Below are 22,242 nucleotides of genomic sequence, written 5' to 3'. Positions count from 1 at the left end.
GACACCGTGACGTCCTACATCAGTTTCTGTGAGGACATGTGTGTACCCACCAGGACTTATTTAACATTTAACAATGACAAACCTTGGTTCAGTGCAAAACTCAAACAGCTTCGCCAGGCCAAAGAGGACGCCTACAGGAGTGGGGACAAAGCCTTGTACAAACAGGCCAAATACACACTGAATAGGGAGATAAGAGTGGCAAAATTAAACTACTCTGGAAAGCTAAAAAAACAGCTTTCAAGCAATGACTCTACATCAGTGTGGAAAGGCCTGAAAGCCATCACCAGCTACAAGACCCCATCCCCCAGCACTGAGGCCAATCAACAACTGGCTGAAGACCTGAACGAGTTCTACTGCAGGTTTGAAAAGACTGGTCTGACACCCCACACCCGCTCCGACCGTCTCACAGCACAGCCATTCACACCCTCATCCTCCCTCCCTCCTACTGTTTCTCAGCCTGTACTCAAGATCTGTGAAGATGATGTATGCAAAGTCTTCAGAAAGCAGAAGATAAGGAAAGCCAAAGGCCCAGACGGTGTCTCTCCAGCCTGCCTCAAAGCCTGTGCTGTCCAGCTATCATCCATCTTCACATTGATCTTCAACAGATCACTAGAGCTGTGTGAAGTCCCTCCTGCTTCAAATGTTCCACCATCATCCCTGTACCCAAGAAACCAAAAATCACAGGACTTAATGACTACAGACCTGTTGCCTTAACGTCTGTGGTCATGAAGTCATTTGAGAGACTGGTGTTGGCCCACCTGAAGGACATTACTGGACCCTTGCTGGACCCCCTACAGTTTGCTTACCGAGCAAACAGATCTGTGGATGATGCAGTTAATATGGGACTGCACTACATCCTGCAACATCTGGACAAACCAGGGACTTATGCAAGGATCTTGTTTGTGGACTTCAGCTCCGCTTTCAACACCATCATCCCAGACACCCTTCAGAACAAACTGACTCAGCTCTCTGTACCCACCTCCATCTGTCAGTGGATTACCAGCTTCCTGACAGACAGGCAGCAGCTAGTGAGGCTGGGAAAACACACATCCAGCACCCGCACCATCAGCACTGGAGCTCCTCAGGGCTGCGTTCTCTCCCCACTGCTCTTCTCCCTCTACACAAATGACTGCACCTCTAAAGACCCCTCTGTCAAGCTCCTGAAGTTTGCAGACGACACCACAGTCATCGGCCTCATCCACGACGGCGACGAGTCTGCTTACAGACAAGAGGTTGAGCAGCTGGCTGTCTGGTGCAGTCACAACAACCTGGAGCTGAACACGCTCAAAACTGTGGAGATGATAGTGGACTTCAGGAGAAACCCCCCTCCTCTCCCCCCACTCACCATCATGAACAGCACTGTGGCTGCAGTGGAGTCATTCAGGTTCCTGGGCACCACCATCTCTCAGGACCTGAAGTGGGACAATCACATTGACTCCATCGTGAAAAAGGCCCAGCAGAGGTTGTACTTCCTTCGTCAGCTGAAAAAGTTCAACCTGCCACAGGAGCTGCTGAAACAGTTTTATTCAGCTGTTATTGAGTCGGTTCTGTGCTCCTCCATAACTGTCTGGTTTGGGTCAGCCAGCAAATCAGATTTAAGAAGACTTCAGCGGACTGTTAGGACAGCAGAAAAGATCATTGGTGTGCACCTGCCCAGCCTTCAGAAACGGGCAGGTAACATCATCAAAGACCCCTCTCACCCGGACACAACTTGTTTGCACTTCTCCCTTCAGGCAGACGCTACAGATCTCTGTGCACTAGAACATCTAGGCATAAAAACAGTTTTTTCCCCCATGCCATCTCCAGCTTAAATAGCTAACACGTGGATCATTACCTGTGTTCTGTAATTCATTCTGTAATTAATTCTCCATCTTTAATTATTGCCTCCCTCTCAAGTATTATGTAAATACACATACATATGTTTATCTATACAGCTGTATAGAGAGTAAGTAATGCACAAATCTGTACATAAATCTACTGTTCCAGATTCATACTTATTATTATTATTATTATTATTATTAGGATTATTATCCATTGTTAAGTCTTACTATTTAAATGTTTTTTTCTGTTCTCATGTCACATGTGTATTTATGTATGTATGTATGTATGTATCAGGAGCACCTTAAAACCACAACAAATTCCTCGTGTGTTTGCGCACACCTGGCGAATAAAGCTAATTCTGATTCTGATTCTGAAAAGTACAACTAACAGACATTCAGTTGTTTTTTTTTTTGTGCCATTTAAGTTATGTTGTGCAATTTGGACAATGAGTGACCACCCAACCTTAAACCATTTACGCTAAAAATGCAAATATACATTCATATTTATAGTCATCCATTTAAATGATTTTTTTAAACTTTTTTTTTTCATGCTAACAATGAATGATCGGTACGACAAATATACATGCAATCTGTGTAATTATGCTGACTGAGTTGATAACTGGTTATTGACAGGCTATTGTACAACCAAGTCATCCAAGATGACGTCTGCTGCCATCGCATAGACGGACACATCAGTGTCATGGGCATCAAATTCATACACCTCCCCGCTCATGGCCCAATAGCCAACAGTGTATTTCTTTTTTTTAGCATGGAAAGTTTCAATTTTCCCATTGAAAATGACCCTGTTGCCACCCAAATCCCACGCATGACATACAAATGCCCCCACCCCTCTGCCACCCAACAACTCTTTGATCAAGTTCATCTTTTCTTCTGAGAGTTCTGGAAATGCTTCCTTGATCTTGTCTGCACCTAATTCTTCAATCTTTTTCTCCAACACTTTCCGTTCTTGTTTGCTTCTCTTTCTTTCTTTTGCGGCTTGACGTTTGTGCAATTCCTCCTGCAGCTCTCCTTGCTTCTTCCTCCTCTTTCTTCTTTGTATTACACCCAGCCTCACTGCCTTCCTGATGACCAGCTCTTGTTTTTCCTTGTCTAAACTGTCCCAAGTAGTCCACAGTGTTGCTTTTCCGTGCTCGCATTTTACAGGACAAGTAGCAGATGGTGGCATTTGGAGCTTTCTTCTTCAACGCACTAAACATCCCCATCAGCTCTTCAGCATCCATGATCTCGCTGAGGTTGTCTCTTGTTTTAGTTTCTCCGTCACTGTCCATGTATCAGCAAAGTATTGTTGATACTGCCGTTCAAGGACTAAAATGACCGCTCTCAGACTGCTTTCCATCATTTGAGTGAACATGACTGTGTCTTTTGGTGGTTGTTGCAATTTCTCAAGGATTTTGTCTGAAGCATTCAGCTGATTTCCAAAGAGGTCTGTTGTGCGAGTGAGGAATTCAGCAGGTGAGTGTAGTTGATCTTTCAGTTTCTTTCACGGTCTCTTTGATGATTTCAATCCCTTTAATGTAATCAGTTTGGTCATCTGCACCAGTGTAGAATTTGGTCATCCAGGGTCCAGTCAGTAACTTCCCAAGCAAACCCAGAACTTGCATTTCAACCTGTCCAGCTGTAGAGTTGAAGTCTTCCAGTATGCTAGCACGCAGGCTTCCACAGGATGTTCCTCCACTGAGATATGACTTTAGTGCAGCATGATGACTTGAGAATATCCCACATATATGGAAAAGAATGTGCAGTCGATTACCTCTGTAGCGTGGAATGAGGCCGAGAGGGAGATTTTTGTCATTCAGAAAGGTCTTAAAGCCACGAGGGTCACCCTTGCCATCCATATACCTCATCTTATTCATCTGAACCACAATGTTGGCCCCAATGCACACTTTCCCCTTGATTTTCCCAGTAATCCCCATGGATTTCTCGATCTCCTTCAGAGCACTCTTTGTTTTTGAAGCGATTGTTTCCAGAGGATGAAGGTTGCAATTCAGCTCATTCAAAGCCTTGTTCCAAGATGCACAGACTAAACGAATGGCCGCATGATTGGCAGCACAGCGGTCAGTGAGCGTGTTTGATATATTCCCTATCATTTTTTGAAGAATGATTTCATAGTCTGCCTCAAAAAAATGACAGTAGACATTTGCAAGGTTACTGATGGAGTCACAAATATGGATCTGGTAATCCTCAGCAGTGCCTCCTGGAAGTTCATCTACAGCTACAACATAACAGTTCTCTTTGGTGGTGAAATGTATGCTGTTTAAGTGGATTCCCCTTCTCTGTGGTTGCATCAAAACCCAGGGTACAGTGTGAGTTCACTAAAAGTGCTTTGGCAGCCTGGAGGTCACTTGTTGCCCCCAGTTCTCTGGTCATGGCTTCCACAGTAGCCCTTTTTGGCACATCACTTAAAGTAATTTTGAAGCGCAGCCCAAACTTTTTAATCAAATTGTGGATGTTGGCAGTGGGCACCTGATTGGATATCGCATCAAACACCATCAATCGCATTTCATTTGAGTATGACTTCGCATCTGTTTTTGTAAGCTTTTTTTCACTTTCCAAATCCTGGATTTTTTTTCTCCCAAAAGAAGATTTTCGACCTGAAGATCATGAATCTCACTGTCCATTGAATTAATTCTTTCTTCTAATTCGCAGCATCTTTGTTCCACATCATCAACAGCATTTGATTTGTCCTCTCGCCTCATGTGTGTAAGGGATTTCTTCAGGCGCATATGACTTCTTGCTTTCACTTTGTATTGCTTTTTTAATTTAGCGATGGTTTCAGCCTCATATGATTTCAACAGATTTTTCAAGTCGGATATTTGCTTTTCTTTTCTTTTCAGTTTCTGATTAAGTATCCTTATTGTTCCCTTATTTTTCTGCCGTGCTCTGAGTGCCTTAATTGCCAGGTACTTGCTTCTCTGCATCTGCAGATGTTTCTGCCTCATGTTTTTTAGAGACTCCTTATATCTGGTACAAGAAGGACAATTGGTCCTAGCAACCTGTCTTGTCTTCAAAGGACTACGTTTGAACTTGTTCAGCAGAAGGAGACTTTGCTGGAAACTGTGGTGGTAGTGGAGATTCCACAAAATTTTCGCTACATACTTCTTCAAACTGACTAAATTCTCGCTCATTAGTTAGCTTTCTGTATTTTGTTAAAGTTTTTCAACAAGCAGCTTCACTTTAGTTTTGCCTGATCTTCAGTCATTTCTGGTATGTATCTAATAATTTCTCTTGCAGTTGCAATTCTGCTGGATTCTCCAGCTGTGATGTAAAGATAGAGAATATGTCCAATTTGTATAAAATGAGGAGATGGTACATCACAGTACTTGTCCAGGAGGTGCTGTCTGGCTAGACCTGGCTGTGTGTTGGGCCCCTTTCTCCTTCTTTTCATAATTAGCTGTAAAGACATAACATCAAATATTAGGCTAACAAGCCCCTCAACTGTACATACATTGATTAACACTGGATTTCTCTAACATAAGCAGCACCAGAAGCCTAATAAACTTGGAGAATCATCTTACATGTTTGTAAGTATACATAATCTACATGATTCAAAGAAATTGGACATAAAATGTTCAAATCAACATAGCTTATGTGTTGCAGGATACTTTGGATAAAAGAGTAAACTAAATTAACAGACAACAAGCAAGCATAACTTTTTGGTCACATTCATAGATCCAATGCCACTTTTAAATTATGTGAACAGATTTGCTGTATTCAGCTAGAGGTTACATGAAAAAGGGCATAAAAGATCTAAATAATACTATGCTTGCTCACTTTGTCATATCCGCTTTGCAATTGCCGACCGGTTGAAAGCCATGCAAATCTTCCGAAAGTCGCGGTGACCTGAAAACACCTCAGGGCTGAAATCCTGAAGTGTCCAACGCTGCAGGGGTTTGCACCAGTGTTGCCAACTAATTTTCAGAGAAAGTTGCTAAGGGAAGGTCAATTTGTTGCTAGAAGTTGCTAAATGATGTTACACGATGACCTCATTGCGTAATCACGGCGCAAAATTGTCACAACATCAAATCTCAACAAAAATATATATTTTATACGTTCATTTAGATTTGTTTGTAAAATAATATGCATAATATAATATTAAAATATAAATAACTGTATTTTAAAAAAACATTGAATTATTGAACACTTACACATTTTTGAATGATTACAATTTAAGGTTTTTTTTCAATAGCTAGTAAACTAGTAATATAACACATTCTCAACAATTATGCTTTAAGCAGTGTATTAGTAGTTAGTGTGCTACACTCCAAGAAAAGGCTGTAAAAATAGGGCACAATCTACTATGTTAATATGAAAGAATTTTACGTATTGGTTTTTTACCTGCATTTTAAATTACGCATTGTGTTTTCGGGTTACAGGGTTACAATGGATAATGGATAACGTCCTGGAAAATTACTAGTAGCTTATATTTTCCATTTTTCTTACAGCATACTAACTGATCAACAATCGCAAGTACAAGCTATAACAAAGTGTAGCCTATCATAAATGAACAATTATTCAGTTATTATTATTATTATTATTATATTGAAGAAATGTAAATAGCGGCTAATTCAATTCACGTGATGTGTGTACTGCTAGGCATCTTTGGTTTTCTTTTTGTGCAATTTGGATGGAAAATGTGTCTCTCTGTTGTCTGAGTCACTTATCAAAAGTTGCTAAAAGTTGCCAAATAATTTTTAAAAAATTGCTAAATTTGTTGCTAGGTGCTTTTAGAAGAAAATGTTGCTAGGGTAGTCTGAAAAGTTGCTAAATTTAGCAACAAAAGTGCTAAGTTAGCAACACTGGTTTGCACTCGACTGAGTTACCATTGTATTCAGGAAAACCATACTCCCACCAGGCGGCCAGGAGTAGATATTGCATGACACACACATTAACATCAGTGTTGCCAATTTGGGGATTTTGTCACCAAATTTAGCTACTTTCTCATTGTTGCTGCGACTTTTATTGATGTTTTGCGACAAGGAGCTATTTTAGCTATATTTAAATAAAAATAGCGATTTTTTTTTTTTTTTTTTTTTTTTTTTTTGAGATTTTTCATTTTTTTTCTTGGCCACACCCTGCCGTAGTCCCGTGACCTCTCACGTTTGCTCTCAATCACACCAATGAGTGTGCGCACGCCTGCCATGACGCTCACCACTATTTCATTATAAGCGTCAAGATGGCAGAGAAAAAATATGAGCAGCACTTTAGAAATTGCTGGTTGCAAGAACCTGCATTTAAAGACTGGCTTCAGCCTATTATTGGAAATTCATCAAAAGCTTTTTGCAAATACTGCAAAGTCATACAAAATGCTAAGAAGTCAGATCTCATTAAACATTCACTGACCTCCAAACACATGGCGTGTGCAAAGCCTTTTTCTGATCAAAGGCAGGTGCGTATGGGCTCATTTGCATTACCTAGAAATCTCTCTGTTGCGGAAACGGAATGTTCTTTAGCACTTTACGTTGCTGAACATGGATCAATCAGCAGTGTTGACCACTTATCAGATTTATGCAAAGCTTGTTTTAAAGATGCTGCCACCATCAAATTACACAGGACCAAATGCACTGCCATAATAAAAAATGTGATTGCCCCCCACTTTGTCAGTGAACTTGTCGCAGACATTGGCGACGGATCCTTCAGTCTTTTAATAGACGAATCAAATGACATTTCTGTATCAAAAATTCTGGGCATTGTGATCCGCTACTTCAGTCTGTCTCAAAACTGCGTTATCAGCCGTTACTTGGCAGCAGTGGAGCTAGAAAACTTCACAGCAGATGGAATCGTTAACTCGTTGAAGTCTTGCCTGTCTTCTCTGGGCCTAGATATAAAGATGATGTCAGGACTAGGAACTGATAATGCATCAGTAATGACCGGAATAAATAATGGCGTGTATGCAAAACTGAAGCAAGAAATTCCTCAACTGGTGTTGGTGCGTTGCGTTTGTCATAGTTTAGTTCTAGCTGTTTCTCGCGCTTACGAGAAGACATTGCCGAAGTTTCTGGATTTCTTAGTCAGAGAGACATAATTGGTTTGCTCACAGTGCTTCAAGGCAAATTACATACAAAGCTGTGTATGCTGCAATTAATGACGGTGAAGAGCCACTCAAAATTGTAAAGGCGTGTGCAACAAGATGGATATCCGTGGAACCTGCTGTGCGGAGAATACTAGAACAGTGGCTGGAATTAAAAACTCTCTTTGGAGTAGTACGGGAAACGGAACGCTGTTTTATGGCAGAGGAGCTCTACCGTCTCTACTGTGACCCCCAGAGCAGGCCATTTATGCTATACGTCAGGAATACGCTATCAGAAGTACAAGCAGTGAACAAAACTTTTCAGGCTAAAACAGCTGACCCGACTCTGCTGAACGATGGACTTGAACGTCTTGTTAGTTCACTTGGCCCGAAGTGTGACATCTCCCGACACAAATGTGGACTTTTTAACAGAGGACATTACACCATACCTGGATTTTCAACCACGACTTGGATACGAGGTAGAAAGAGCCATGAGAGAAGAGACGGTGCCAGAAGCAGCGGAAACTGCAATCAGAGATTGAGAAAATTTACCGTTCTCCTTCTTGAAGAAATAAAACACCGCTTACCAGAGAATTTTGCGATATTAAAGAAAGTCAACACACTATCAGCTCGTCATGCTCTGACTCCCTCAAAACCTTCAATTGTTGAGCTGGCTGAGGCATTTGTGACCTCTGCAGAAGAAATTGGGAAAATTGAGAGACAATGGCAAAACCTTCCCTATGTACACTGGCAAAATGTGGACAATACAGAGAAACTGTGGACTGAAGTGCACTTGTACAGAGACGCAGCAGGTGACAATCCGTTTAAAGAGCTGTGTAACCTAGCTCTGACAGTGCTGGCACTCCCACACAGTAATGCAGACGTGGAGAGAGTCTTCAGTCAGTTAAACATTGTTAAAAACAAACTCCGGAATCGTCTGTCTCTCGGAACTGTGAACTCCATCCTTCACATAAGATATGGACTTTTGGTTTGCGGCAAATCTTGTTGGGATTACAGACTTCCACGTGATGTAATTCAGAAGGTTGGGACAATGACATCATATGAGAAGGAGAAGGATGATCCCAATGAAGATGTTCTTTGCCTGTTTTAAGATGAGGTTAGCACACATTTACTTTATACTATATATAGATATGCTATTTATTTATTTTTTTAATATACACAAATCAAAGAATTTTAAGAAAAAGAATCATGGTTTCCACACACAAAAGGGAAATATAAATAAAAAAAAAAAAATATATATATATATATATATATACAGTATATAAGCAGCACAACTATTTTCAACAGGTTAACATTTCTATCTCCCTGTTTCTCTTTCTTTCGGCTCTGTGCGTTTTCTCAGTGGGATGGTTGTGAAGGTTCAGGATAAGTTTCGTCACCCAGACTGTTTCGTGTGTGCAGACTGTGAGGAAAACCAAAGGCAGAAATGATACTACTTCATAGATGATGAGCAGTACTGTGAAATGTGTGCTCGCATGCTGTATTTTGCACTTACTTTGTAGTAACAGAGTGTTGACTGAAATAAGTTTGTATGAATAAAGTTTTTGTTTTTGGAGAATCATCTCTTTATCTGTTGTATTTGAGCAGGACAGGGATACACTTTGGTGACACATGAAACAAAACCTCAACATTACGTGTCTTTTGTGTCTATCATTTCCATCATGTTCTATGTGCTTGCAGATCACAAGCATTTCCTAATTTCACTTCAATTTTTTATTACACTTAATATTTTATGTTGTTATATTGTCATCATTTGTAAAGTGTATATACACCATATATTTATATATATATATACTTTCCCTTACCAAATTTACCTGTATTTACTTTTCATATTTGGCGACTTTTTGTGAAAAATTGAGACTTTTGAGGGTGGTTCTAGAGATTTTCTGAGGGAGGGGTTTGGCAACACTGATTAACAGTACCACGCAGTTTGGAACACATTGTTGAGACAGAATGTTTGCCGCGAGTGGTTGCTATGTCATCATACCTACATTTACCTTATTGAATTTGTCTAAGGTTGTGTTATATATTATGTCTGATGCATGTTGAAAGAAAACAAGTGAAACAAGACGCTGTATGTAGAAAGTGTTTATTGTTAAATATGGTCAGAGCAGCTTTGGATTTGAGCGAGACAGACCAAAGAACTGAGAGTGTGTGTTTGTGTGGCATTGATCCCTGTCCTGTCTTTAATAAACTGCAGACGTGGTCCACCGAAGCCAGTGGTGTCGTGGAGTTCTTTGTAGCGAGAGGCGAAGTCCACTACAGTGTTCATACATGACTAACAACTCATTTACAAATGCATTATAAATCACTGATAAGCAGTTATAAATGCATGAATAAAAAGGTGATTTTAATTAAATACCTTCCAAACAGTGAGCAATTTTTAACTCACAAGTTATAAATACTTAATATATTCATACATTTTTTTTCCCACTCAAAACCAGATTAATAATTTATTTCATGATGCAGCAAAAATAGACTATTGTAGAGAGACATAAGGGTGTTGTATTTATGTTTTTCTCATTTACATCTCATGACTTGTCACTTTTCTTATGATTTTTCTTACTACAAGCTACTACTGTATCTTACCCATTATTTTCCACAAAAGTTCATGATGCCTTTCCACAGCAATGATTAAACTGATAGATTTTGTTTATCAAGATGAAATGATCAAACTCATAAATCATAAAAACACAACCATGACTTCATGAGATGTTAATCATGATAATTGCAATTCCAATATTAGATACTTGTGAACCTTAATGTAAAGTGAACACATGTGAACTGTTTGTTAATGAGGTACAAACATTGATAACCTCTAAAAGTGAACCTTAATGTAAAGTGAATGCCTGTGAACTATTTATTAATGAGTTATATACATTAATAATGTCTAAAGGCAAACCTCATGTAAAGTGAACACGTGAACCATTTATTAATGAGTTATATACGTTAATAATGTCTAAAAGTGAATGTTGATGTAAAGTGAACACCTGTAAACCATTTATTAATGAGCTATAAAAGTTAAACTGTGAAAGTGAACCTTAATGTAAAGTGAACACCTGTGGACCATTTATTAATGAGTTACAAACATTAGTAACCTGTGAAAGTGTGCCTTAATGAAAAATGAACACCTGTGAGAGTTTTTCTCTGATGAAATGTATTTTACTGTTGATTCACTATATCAGTAAACACAACTACTTGAAACAAAATTACTGAGCATAACTGCACATGAAGAGTGGCTAAAATAAGTAAACTCACATTAAACAATTCAGAAAAACAATCAAGAACCAAATTATAAGTAAGCATCATATCTATACAACAAATGTACACAAAAAAAAAAATGATTAATTGAATTTACTTAAAAAATTTTAAGGTAAGTGGTTGCAATCAATTTATTTTAGCTACATTTAAATAAACAAATTTAGTTGACTATACCTTCAACAAAATATATATAAATGTAGCTAAAATAAATTGATTACAACCGCTTACCTTAATTTTTTTAGTTAATTCAATTAATAATTTTTTTTCAGTGCATTTGATAAATGCAATCAATAAAGGCACCTAAATACTTGTATTTTATCAAATTTAACCATTTAAAAAAACAACCTGGTCTCATAAAAATATGTACCTCTGCGCACTTTTTGTGCGACACCGTTTTATGTACCTTGCTGCACGTTTCGCCGCAGTTTCAAATAGAAATGTCCACTGAGTGGTGCTAAAACACAGGTTCAATACGTGAACCTGGGCACGTTTTTATTATGTAGATATTCAGGGCCGCTGCTGGCCAAATGGGTGCCCTAAGCAGAATTGTATTGTTGTGCCCCTTCCGTCAAATATTATGGAAGTAATAATAGTAGTAATAATAACAATAAACACATATAGGGGTTAAAATAGAACTTTAATAAAATATAAAAGTTAATAAATAAATAAATAAATAGTAATTAAATTATATTATTTACAAATTACAAATACAACTGTAGCTTTAAACAGTTACCTATGGCTGGCTATGGTTTTATTAATACAGTTGTTTGATTGATTTTATAGTCTCAAGCATTCAGAAATCACGCAAAAGAAAATTAAGCAGTTTTACTATGATAAAACCATGGTTCATTATTGTGATGTCAACATGTTTTTGTTGAAGAAATTATAGAGGCTGTAGCATTTCTATCGCAAAAAGGTGGCCAAAAATGAAAGATTAAGTGGATATTACCCTAAATGTTTGGTCATTATTAAACAAGGATTTGATCGTCCTGTAAGTGTAACAGCAGCAATTAGCAGGCCTTTGGCGCCCTTTACAGGCATTTGTAATGTAATGTACATGAATGGTTTATTTTGTATTACATTATGTATTTTAACAGTGTTATTCAATGAAACCATATAATTATTAATTAACCAATTGCCTCATTGTTTTTATATAATGCATTTTTAAGTAATTTTAAAGGCTGTTGTTGGCTTAGGTTTGTTTTTATAACCACAAAAATTTTTTTTATCCTAATTGTAAACTATTATTTGAAGTAACAAAACCATGGTTAATTTGTGGTTACCATGGCTACAAGAACCATGATTTTTGGTTTTATTCGTAGTAAAACCATGGCTATTTTTTGTAAGGGAACATGGAAACTCAAGAGAGAATATTAGATGCGTTGTTTGTGGTTAAATTATTGCCGCAATTAAAACATGTCATTAATGTCAACAGCCAAAAAAAGTTTCACAAGATTAGGAAAGTACCTGAAAGTAATGCATGGGCTTCATCTTTTGTTATTTTTCTTTTCTTGACGCTGAATTGCTGATTTCTTTTCCCGGGTATAGTTGTCCATCAGTTATGATCATTTGCAGTCAGCTGCAAACGTGAGAGCGTCGCAAGCGCGGAAGCTGGAATGGCGTGTCACGTGTGCTTAGCCTGCTGCCTACTGTGTTCACCATAAAATGCATTTTTTTTATAATGATATACATAAATAAAAATCTAAACATGAACATATATACATATGTATATGTTAATTTTAATATGAATATAGAACGAAAGTGTTTTTTTTTTTTTTGAGTACCTGCATGATGCCCCCCTGGGAGTTGGTGCCCTACGCAAACTGCGTACTCTGCGTATAGGGAGCGGCGGTACTGTAGATATTGGTACGTATTGCTGTTTTTTTATTACGTTGCTTCAGATATGTATTGCGGCGGTTCAGAATTCAAATATCCAGGGACTGTCGCTAAAGGTTAATGCTCTATCGTGTTGAAAATACGCCCTACACCAAATCCAGCCCTAAACCTACCCGATAGTGTTAACAAATGCAAAACTGATATAAAAACATATCAGCTGATGCAACTGTGCCATTTGAACTTCCTTTTACGCAGATTTTAACTGCTTTGTCAAACCGTAGTTACACGGGATTCGAACCGGTGCTTCTCGTCTCCTAAGTCCGTCTCCGTACTCTGTGAGCTACCAAACAAACTTATCATCTATGAAAACCCATAGATATGAAGCTGGATGTGTGCGAGGCTAATGTTCAAAAGCATCAGTTTTCAAATCTCCCAGCATATTAATATTGTTTTGAAGTCATAGCATGATATTCTTCAAGTAATTGTGCGAAAATTACGCTTTATTAATCGCAACTCTGTAAATTTGTGTCAAAGTGTTCATTTATTTTGGAAACTGCAGTGATATGTACTTATTGGTACGTATTTCATGTCACGCTAAAAAGTGCACCCAGGTACGTAAATGCCACGAGACCAGGTAGTAAAAAAAATCAATGACCAAAAGCACGGTTACAGAACATTATCATATTAATAAGCAATCAGTAATTATTTTTGATATCATGATTAAGCCCACTGTAACTTGAGTATTTGACCATCCACACTTGCAGTACATAACATAAATCCAACACCCTTCAATCTCTCTATAATAGTCTATTTTTGCTGCATCATGAAATAAATCAGAAAACTGGTTTTGAGTGGAAAACAAAGTATGAATAAATATATTTATTAAGAATTAGTCATTTATTAACACCATTATACAGCATCCATTTTTACCTGGAATCCTTTGGCTAGCATTACAGTAGTAGACTATATGAACTTGCTAACAAGCATAAGATGCAAAAGAAAGCTTATTGCGCTACTGGCATGCTGTGAACACACACTGAAAAAAATAAATTTACAAGTTAAATTTACTTAATTTTTATTTTGCAAGTTTTTGCACGCATATTTTTTAAGTAAAATTTAAATGCGGAATTAAGTAAAATCTACTTAACAAAGTTATCTAAAATTAGTAAATGAATAAGTAAATTTAACGTGGCCAGGTAGAGTTTGATGAGTAATTTCTAAACTATTTGAAGTTTACCCTACAATACTCAAGTACATTTCACTCAGTCACGGTTTGTAAACTTTACTCAAACAACATAGCACTGAAAAAAATGCCAATAACGCATGTGGTTAAGTTACAAGCACGTATGTAAGCAAGTAGACTGCTCGTTATTCATTTTAAGGTAATATGTGGACTCAATATAGTTATTAACTGAATGAACACAGAGACCTGAATACTTCGCACATGATACACAATGACGGTGACAATCAGTGAATAGTGTATGAATGAGTATGAATGGGTCAATTTGAGTAAAAAATGAACTCCAGATGTGACAAAACAGCAAGTTACTTAACCTAACAACAAAAGCAACCACAAAAGTGTAAAAAAAAAAAAATTACCTTATTAATTATTCATGCCCAAGTGCATGATGAGAACAACGGGATCATGACGTTGATATTTACTTAAACAATATTTGTAAAAATAACAAACAATTCCACGTAAAATATACTTATAAGTTCAAACTTTAAATTCTACAAGCTTAAATTGAGTACTAATATTGAATTTTCTCTTTGATTTAAATTCTTGCCTGAACTAAATTATTTAATGTAGAAATTACATTTGTTTTTCTGTAGTATTACTTCACCACAAAATCATTTTTATCAGTGCAGGCATCCGACACATGCACACGGAAAGCCGCTTCAGACAGCATGCCAGTAGCGAAATTAGGTATTTTTCGCAAATAAAAACACACAAAATTGTCAAAATGCGCAACTTTTGTTTACTAAATAAAATTAAACTATTATTTGTATATTCAATTTTAAGTTTATGCAAATACAATTTATGATTTATGTGAAGACTATTTCAGACTAAGTACTAGACTAAGTTCTAGACTAGACTAAGTTCACTGAAATTAAAAGTTATATTATTAAAAAAAAAAAATTTTTCAATTACACTGTTATTTTGAATTACTATAATTAATGGCTGAAATTGAGGGGAAAATGAATTTAATATAGACTTCGGTAGCAGAATTGTTTTGTAATATAATTTGATTAGCTCTTCATTTAAGCTTTTATTTTGAATTTTAGCTTTAGGAAATCGAATCAGAGATTCGCTGGATCTGATTAATTGGTATTAATCAAAACATATCATTTACAGTGGGTACGGAAAGTATTCAGACCCCCTTCAATTTTTCACTCTTTGTTATATTGCAGCCATTTGCTAAAATCATTTAAGTTAATTTTTTTCCCTCATTAATGTACACACAGCACCCCATATTGACAGAAAAACACAGAATTGTTGACATTTTTGCAGATTTATTAAAAAAGATTAAATACTGAAATATCACATGGTCCTAAGTATTCAGACCCTTTGCTGTGACACTCATATATTTAACTCAGGTGCTGTCCATTTCTTCTGATCATCCTTGAGATGGTTCTACACCTTCATTTGAGTCCAGCTGTGTTTGATTATACTGATTGGACTTGATTAGGAAAGCCACACACCTGTCTATATAAGACCTTACAGCTCACAATGCATGTCAGAGCAAATGAGAATCATGAGGTTAAAGGAACTGCCTGAAGAGCTCAGAGATAGAATTGTGGCAAGGCACAGATCTGGCCAAGGTTACAAAAAATTTCTGCTGCACTTAAGGTTCCTAAGAGCACAGTGGCCTCCATAATCCTTAAATGGAAGACGTTTGGGACGACCAGAACCCTTCCTAGAGCTGAGCTATCGGGGGAGAAGAGCCTTGGTGAGAGAGGTAAAGAAGAACCCAAAGATCACTGTGGCTGAGCTCCAGAGATGCAGTCGGGAGATGGGAGAAAGTTGTAGAAAGTCAACCATCACTGCAGCCCTCCACCAGTTGGGGCTTTATGGCAGAGTGGCCCGACGGAAGCCTCTCCTCAGTGCAAGACACATGAAAGCCCGCATGGAGTTTGCTAAAAAACACCTGAATAAGATTATCTGGTCTGATGAGACCAAGATAGAACTTTTTGGCCTTAATTCTAAGCGGTATGTGTGGAGAAAACCAGGCACTGCTCATCACCTGTCCAATACCAACATGATCTCACAGAATTCCGTGTAATGTTCACGGACTTAATTAACCTCCGAATCTGTGGTGGCATCACGGAATCGCCGAAAATTCCGTGATGGGCTCACAGAAAAAATTCCGTGATGGGCTCACAGAAGTGATACCAATGTAAGTCAGTGACAGGCATCAGCCGTGCTCCACGCACGGAAACCCTTAGCATCAATATGCCGACGCGATACTGGGAAATTTATCGTCATCATTATTGTTCAGAACTGGGTAGGTTTAGGGTAGGGGTGGGGTCAGGTACTCCAGTGAAAGTATAACTGCATCGGAGTCACTCTTTTTACGTGGTCCGATGCAGCGCTGGTGTTGAACCAGTGAATCTGTGCATGGACCACGGCTGATGCCTTCTGTGAGCCCATCACGGAATTTTCGGCGATTCCGTGATGCCACCACAGATTCGGGGTTAATTAAGTCCGTGAACATTACACGGAATTCTGTGAGATCAGGTTGCCATTACAGTGAAGCATGGTGGTGGCAGCATCATGCTGTGGGGGTGTTTTTCAGCTGCAGGGACAGGACGACTGGTTGCAATCGAGGGAAAGATGAATGCGGCCAAGTACAGGGATATCCTGGATGAAAACCTTCTCCAGAGTGCTCAGGACCTCAGACTGGGCCGAAGGTTTACCTTCCAACAAGACAATGACCCTAAGCACACAGCTAAAATAACGAAGTAGTGGCTTCACAACAACTGACTTAAACCCAATTTAGCATCTCTGGAGAGACCTAAAAATGGCTGTCCACCAACGTTTACCATCCAACCTGACAGAACTGGAGAGGATCTGCAAGGAGGAATGGCAGAGGATCCCCAAATCCAGGTGTGAAAAACTTGTTGCATCTTTCCCCAAAAGACTCATGGCTGTATTCGATCAAAAGGGCGCTTCTACTAAATACTGAGCAAAGGGTCTGAATACTTAGGACCATGTGATATTTCAGTTTTTCTTTTTGGCATTTATCAAATACACTGAAAAAAAATTATTAATTGAATTAACTAAAAAAAATTAAGGTAAGCTGTGTGTACATTAATGAGGAAAAAAATGAACTTAAATGATTTTAGCAAATGGCTGCAATATAACAAAGAGTGAAAAATTTAAGGGGGTCTGAATACTTTTCGTACCCACTGTATACTTTCTTAACGACTCGAGCCAGCGAGCATTAAACCAGTATATTTTAGCAATCTCGTGACCACGATAATAATACAGAATTGGTTGGGAAATTTTGAGCAACAGGTAACACGATCTTTGGCAAATAATTTAAGATTTGAAAATCACGGCACCAGACCATTCATTAAAAATTAATCGAGAGTTAATTTACTATTCTAGGATACAATACTAACAAAACACATACACACGTTCTGGCAAGATGAAAGCAGTTTGAAGAAAGTTTAAGGCTATTCTCTTTCCTGAGAATAAAGACGACCTGAAGATGTCACAAACAGAAGACTCGACTATCGTTCTCTTTTAAAGATTCATTCAAGTCAGCTCAGCAAATAGAGATGGTTTGTTTGTTTGCTTGCTTTGAGTTGAGTTGAAGGCTGTTCTTCTTGAGGGAATCCCAGAGCTCTTTTTGCGGCTGCTGTGTCGTTGTCGCGTGACGTCACTCGGGGAATCCTCTCTACGATTGGATGGCTTCCTGGCAGCGTGAATGGCAAAGCTTTGAAGTTCTTACGCTGCAGGCTTTGCAAGTTTCTTTGGTCAGACGTGGACAGAGTGTCCTTAGAGATGTCCTTTGAGATGATCAGCTAGATGTTAAGTCTGTAGGCGAGTGAGGCGAGACCAAAGTTTCCAAGCAGCCAAGTTTTTCCAGCTCAGTTTTTTTTTTCCTTCCGCAGCTTTTCCAAAGCTGGGTGTCTGTTTTATCGGAATGATGTGAGTCCATCCCATTTACTGCTTGGTCCAATCACACTGTCTCTGTAGGGCGGAGTCCCGCCCAGCACGACTCCTTTTCGTGCATACATTATCTTAATGTTTCATCCATCATGTGAGGAACATTTCTTAATAACTTCTTATAAAAGTATTCATCATTCATACGAGACTGAAAATAGACATATAATTCATTTCAACTTCCGGCATTTGAGATAAGCTTTAACCCAATACTACACACGGCTATCTATTCAAAAGACTGTTATAAGGCAAAGATCAAACTAAAACACACCATGCATACATAAAACACCAAGCATATATATAGATATATATAAGACATCAAACATGTCACTTGTTGATACACTTTCTGTAATAGCAATGGAAGTGAATGATTGTCTTTAAAGATCCTCTGTGTAACTAGAGTTTTTTTTTTGTTGTAAGAGAAAAGAGGCGCGCATTCTCTTGGAATGCAGTGAAGAAAAGGGAGTTGTTATGGGGTCATGGGGATGTCCGTGGTGTAGGTTTGTTGAGGTCTGGTCAACGTATATCTGTCTTTTCTTGTTGATACCATCATTGACTTATGGTCAAAAGCAGTCAGGGAATTCAGGGAGGGTCTGTGCTGGAGCATCTCCAGATCCCACGTGCTTTGTACTGTCTGTTTATTCGACTTTATTTATGGTAAACCGGTCAGGAACAACATCGAAGATTCTGTTCTTCAAAGGGTGGCCAGATGTTCTCCTCCCAGCTTCATGGGTCTCATGAGATGATAAGGAGAACAGGCAGGAAGCTAGTCAGATACTTGGGCGTTGTGTTGGTCATTTGTTACATTTTTTACGACTCGGCATGGAGGGAAAACTCCTTGGAATGTTCTGAGTTAAGATTATGTGTGTGTTCTTTTCGACCAGGTTCTGCAGTTTCAATGATACTGGTCTTTATTAATAATAGGCTGCTATAGTAAAAAGATGCCATTCAACACATACTTAAAATATACCATCTTAATGTTGTTTCAACATTAATTTGGAAATTCAATGTGTAATTATAACAGTATAAATAAACTATATTAATATCCAATTAATCGTGATTAATTACAGAAAATGTGTGTGATTAATTAGTTAAATTTTTTAATTGTTCAACAGCAATAGCTAAAACCCATTAATTTTCTTTTCATTTGCAGAGGAAGTTGAGCTTCTCGTCACAGTCTGTTCTCCCATTTGTGACTTTTAGTGTTACGGGCTCCACAAAGATAAGGCTGAGTTGGGCACTCTGGCAATGAATCTGAATCCCCAGAGGCTTTTTACTGACCCAGAACCATTCCCCAGCCAGGTAACGCAGGCCTGTCCACACACTTTCTGTCTGAGATTCTCGTCTCATTTTTTTATCAGCTGTAATTGTCTCTCAGTGGTGATGCTGGCCAGATCAGTGTGGTGAGTCCTGCAGTACAGCATCGCTTCCGCTCATGTCTTTTTCTCTTTAACAAGAATGAAGACAGTCTTGTAGCAGAAAAAAAGTATATAAATTATAACACTCCTAGTCAAACCAGTTGTGCCTTAAGGACACACAGTACTGAAATCCATAAAGATTATTGGGCTGGCCGGGTTCCCACTTAGAGTAAGAAAACTAATTTCTATCAGACCACAGGAAATGATTAATGTTGGATTTGTTCCTATACAGGCCGATCCACTTGTTTGTCCAAACTGTTTGTTCCTGACAGCTGTATGAGCATGTCCCCCCCAATAATTAGAAATTGCCAAATGACCCCCCCAATATTTGAAATTCTTGCACTGATCTGCTGTCCTCCATTACGCAGCGCTCTTGTTAGGATGACAAAAAAGCTTTAAAAGTAATATTTTCAGTCTGCTCTGCCTCAGCGGGCTAACAGCACTCGTCAATGTCAAAATAATTAAACTGGCCAATCAAATCAAAGTAGATGGGGTTTAGCGTTCACAGATGCTGAGCGCACTGCGAAGATTGAAAACACTGAAAGAGAGCAAGGTAAGATGGAAGCTGCAAATCATTTAATGTTTAGTCAACTGTTTTATGGTAGAAATGTTAAATGGTCGACCGTTATATTCAGTGAAGCAAACTACTCGACTTTTTTTCTCAAATATGCCCATTTTGAGAGAGAGAAAGATGAAATGTGCGTGTTAATTATCTGCATCTGTTTGTCTGTCCCTACAAACAATGAAACTGTGAATTTCAAAACTTCAAAAAACACGTCGTTGCTGAGATATATAATGTTGCGATTCAGTATGGAAACTATTTTATTACAATAAAAGTCACGGGGTAGTGTTGACAAGTTTCTGTGTGCGAGTATTAATGTTTGTGCATGCGTCAATTAAAGCATATATATATATATATATATCAAAGATGTATACAGTGGGGCAAAAAAGTATTTAGTCAGCCACCAATTGTGCAAGTTCTCCCACTTAAAAAGATGAGAGAGGCCTGTAATTTTCATCATAGGTATACCTCAACTATGAGAGACAAAATGAGAAAAAAAAAATCCAGAAAATCACATTGTAGGATTTGAGCTGGAGCTGGTTGCTGAAACCATGCCCGCCAAGCTCGACAGTGGTGACAGCAGCGGCAATCCACCTGTCACTCAAGTGGCCATGCCCTTAATTATGCAGGTGTAATTTAAACGGATGAGTTATAAAAAAATAAAATCACCCTCCTCACAATTGTCATGAAGGGCAAAATTAGCTATATAGACCAAAATAATTTTTTTTGAACCAGGCTGTAAATGTTTTTTTTCTGCTGTAAAGTTGGGCATTTTAACATGGGGAGTCTATGGGATTGACTCTCTTTTGCAGCCAGCCTCTAGCGGCCAGTCGATGAATTGCAGTTTAAGTCACTTCCGTGTTGGTTTCAAGAGAGAGTGTGGGAGGTTGCCGCTTGGATGAGACAGACCACTGGAGCTGTTGCTGATGGAGAGTTTATTGGCATGGAAATGCCGATACTGGATGGAGCAGAGAGAGTACAACAATGAGATTCTGAGAAACCTTCGGTGATTTTTCCCACCTCTCCTCAGCGTGCTCAACGCGGTCTCAGTAAACATCACAATGACAACATATCAAAATAAAACAATGTAAACATGTCACAAACGACAATGCAAAAATTGTTACAAATATTATTAAATTGTTACAAATATTTATCCTTTCATATGATTTAATCTTCCTTAACTAACTTTAGACCAACCATGAATTTGAATGAGAAACAAACTGATACACATGAATAAAAAACAAATGAAAAGAGATCTATACCTGGATGGAGCAGAGAGAGAGAGAGTACAACAATGAGATTCTGAGAAGCTTTCGGTGATTTTTCCACCTGGAAAGATTAAACACCAGTTAACTGATTAGTTTCCAACGCACATACATACACTCAGCCCGCTGTACTCGTTAAAAAATACACCCATCCACACATAAAATGCTTCTTAGTACATTTGTAACACTCTTAACAACAATTTCTTTGCATATGAAGTACTTTATAAAACTTCTGATAACTTTTATTACTTATTTTGAAGGAGCACCGCTAACTGCTCAATGCGGTCTGAGCAGTGCGGGCTAACTGGAAATGACGTCACGACGACAAATTAATATAAAACTCTTTTCCCCAAATAACACAAATAATGTACAAAATGCGTTATCCCGGCCTTTCATCCTGTAGCTTTCGAGGGGGGCATGTTTGTCAACTAAAGCAGAAAACTATTATAAAAGAATTCCCAGGCTATTTCAAGGTCAGGAATTAAATTAAGTTGTTCCCACTCCTTGTTATTCAAATCATGTAGGAACCCTTGTTCTGAGAAATGTGAGTGGGACTGTCAACAATCTGAAAAAGATTTAATGCATTGCAGTTGTTTTTAAATTTATCAGTTGGTGAATGCAACCACTGGGCACTTATGGCGATTGTAAAATGATCTTGAAGAGCCATAATACTAGATAAACGGACCAGGTATACGATGTAAAAACAGGACTGGAGGATAGAAGACAGTCTGGCACACAGTAAAGCCAGACACCATATGTCACAATATTTAAAGCACAGAGTATGCAAATATAAAAAATTGCCTTTTGTAGTTACAGGAGTAATTTGTGTATGCAAATTAAATAAGATAACATGCTGGG

At 38.3% G+C, this 22,242-nt stretch overlaps 1 protein-coding gene across 1 annotated transcript; it reads left to right on the top strand.

Moving 5' to 3' along the window:
• The first annotated feature begins 7,867 nt into the window (after positions 1-7,867).
• On the top strand, positions 7,868-10,256 carry LOC131543715 (uncharacterized). Its single transcript, XM_058781422.1, has 2 exons — positions 7,868-8,965; positions 9,212-10,256. The coding sequence occupies exon 1, from the start codon at positions 8,066-8,068 to the stop codon at positions 8,957-8,959; it is 894 nt and encodes a 297-aa protein (XP_058637405.1). The 5' UTR covers positions 7,868-8,065; the 3' UTR covers positions 8,960-8,965; positions 9,212-10,256.
• The last annotated feature ends 11,986 nt before the right edge of the window (positions 10,257-22,242 follow it).

Source organism: Onychostoma macrolepis, chromosome 01, assembly GCF_012432095.1.
Source record: "Onychostoma macrolepis isolate SWU-2019 chromosome 01, ASM1243209v1, whole genome shotgun sequence".
Classification (NCBI taxonomy): domain Eukaryota; kingdom Metazoa; phylum Chordata; class Actinopteri; order Cypriniformes; family Cyprinidae; genus Onychostoma; species Onychostoma macrolepis.
The sequence above is the reverse complement of the archived record's forward strand: the minus strand, read 5'-3'. Positions and strand labels throughout refer to the sequence as shown.

What these genes read in the sequence shown, in the direction of transcription:
- LOC131543715 (XM_058781422.1), top strand. Translation starts at nt 8,066, where the DNA reads ATGGCAGAGGAGCTCTACCGTCTCTACTGTGACCCCCAGAGCAGGCCA.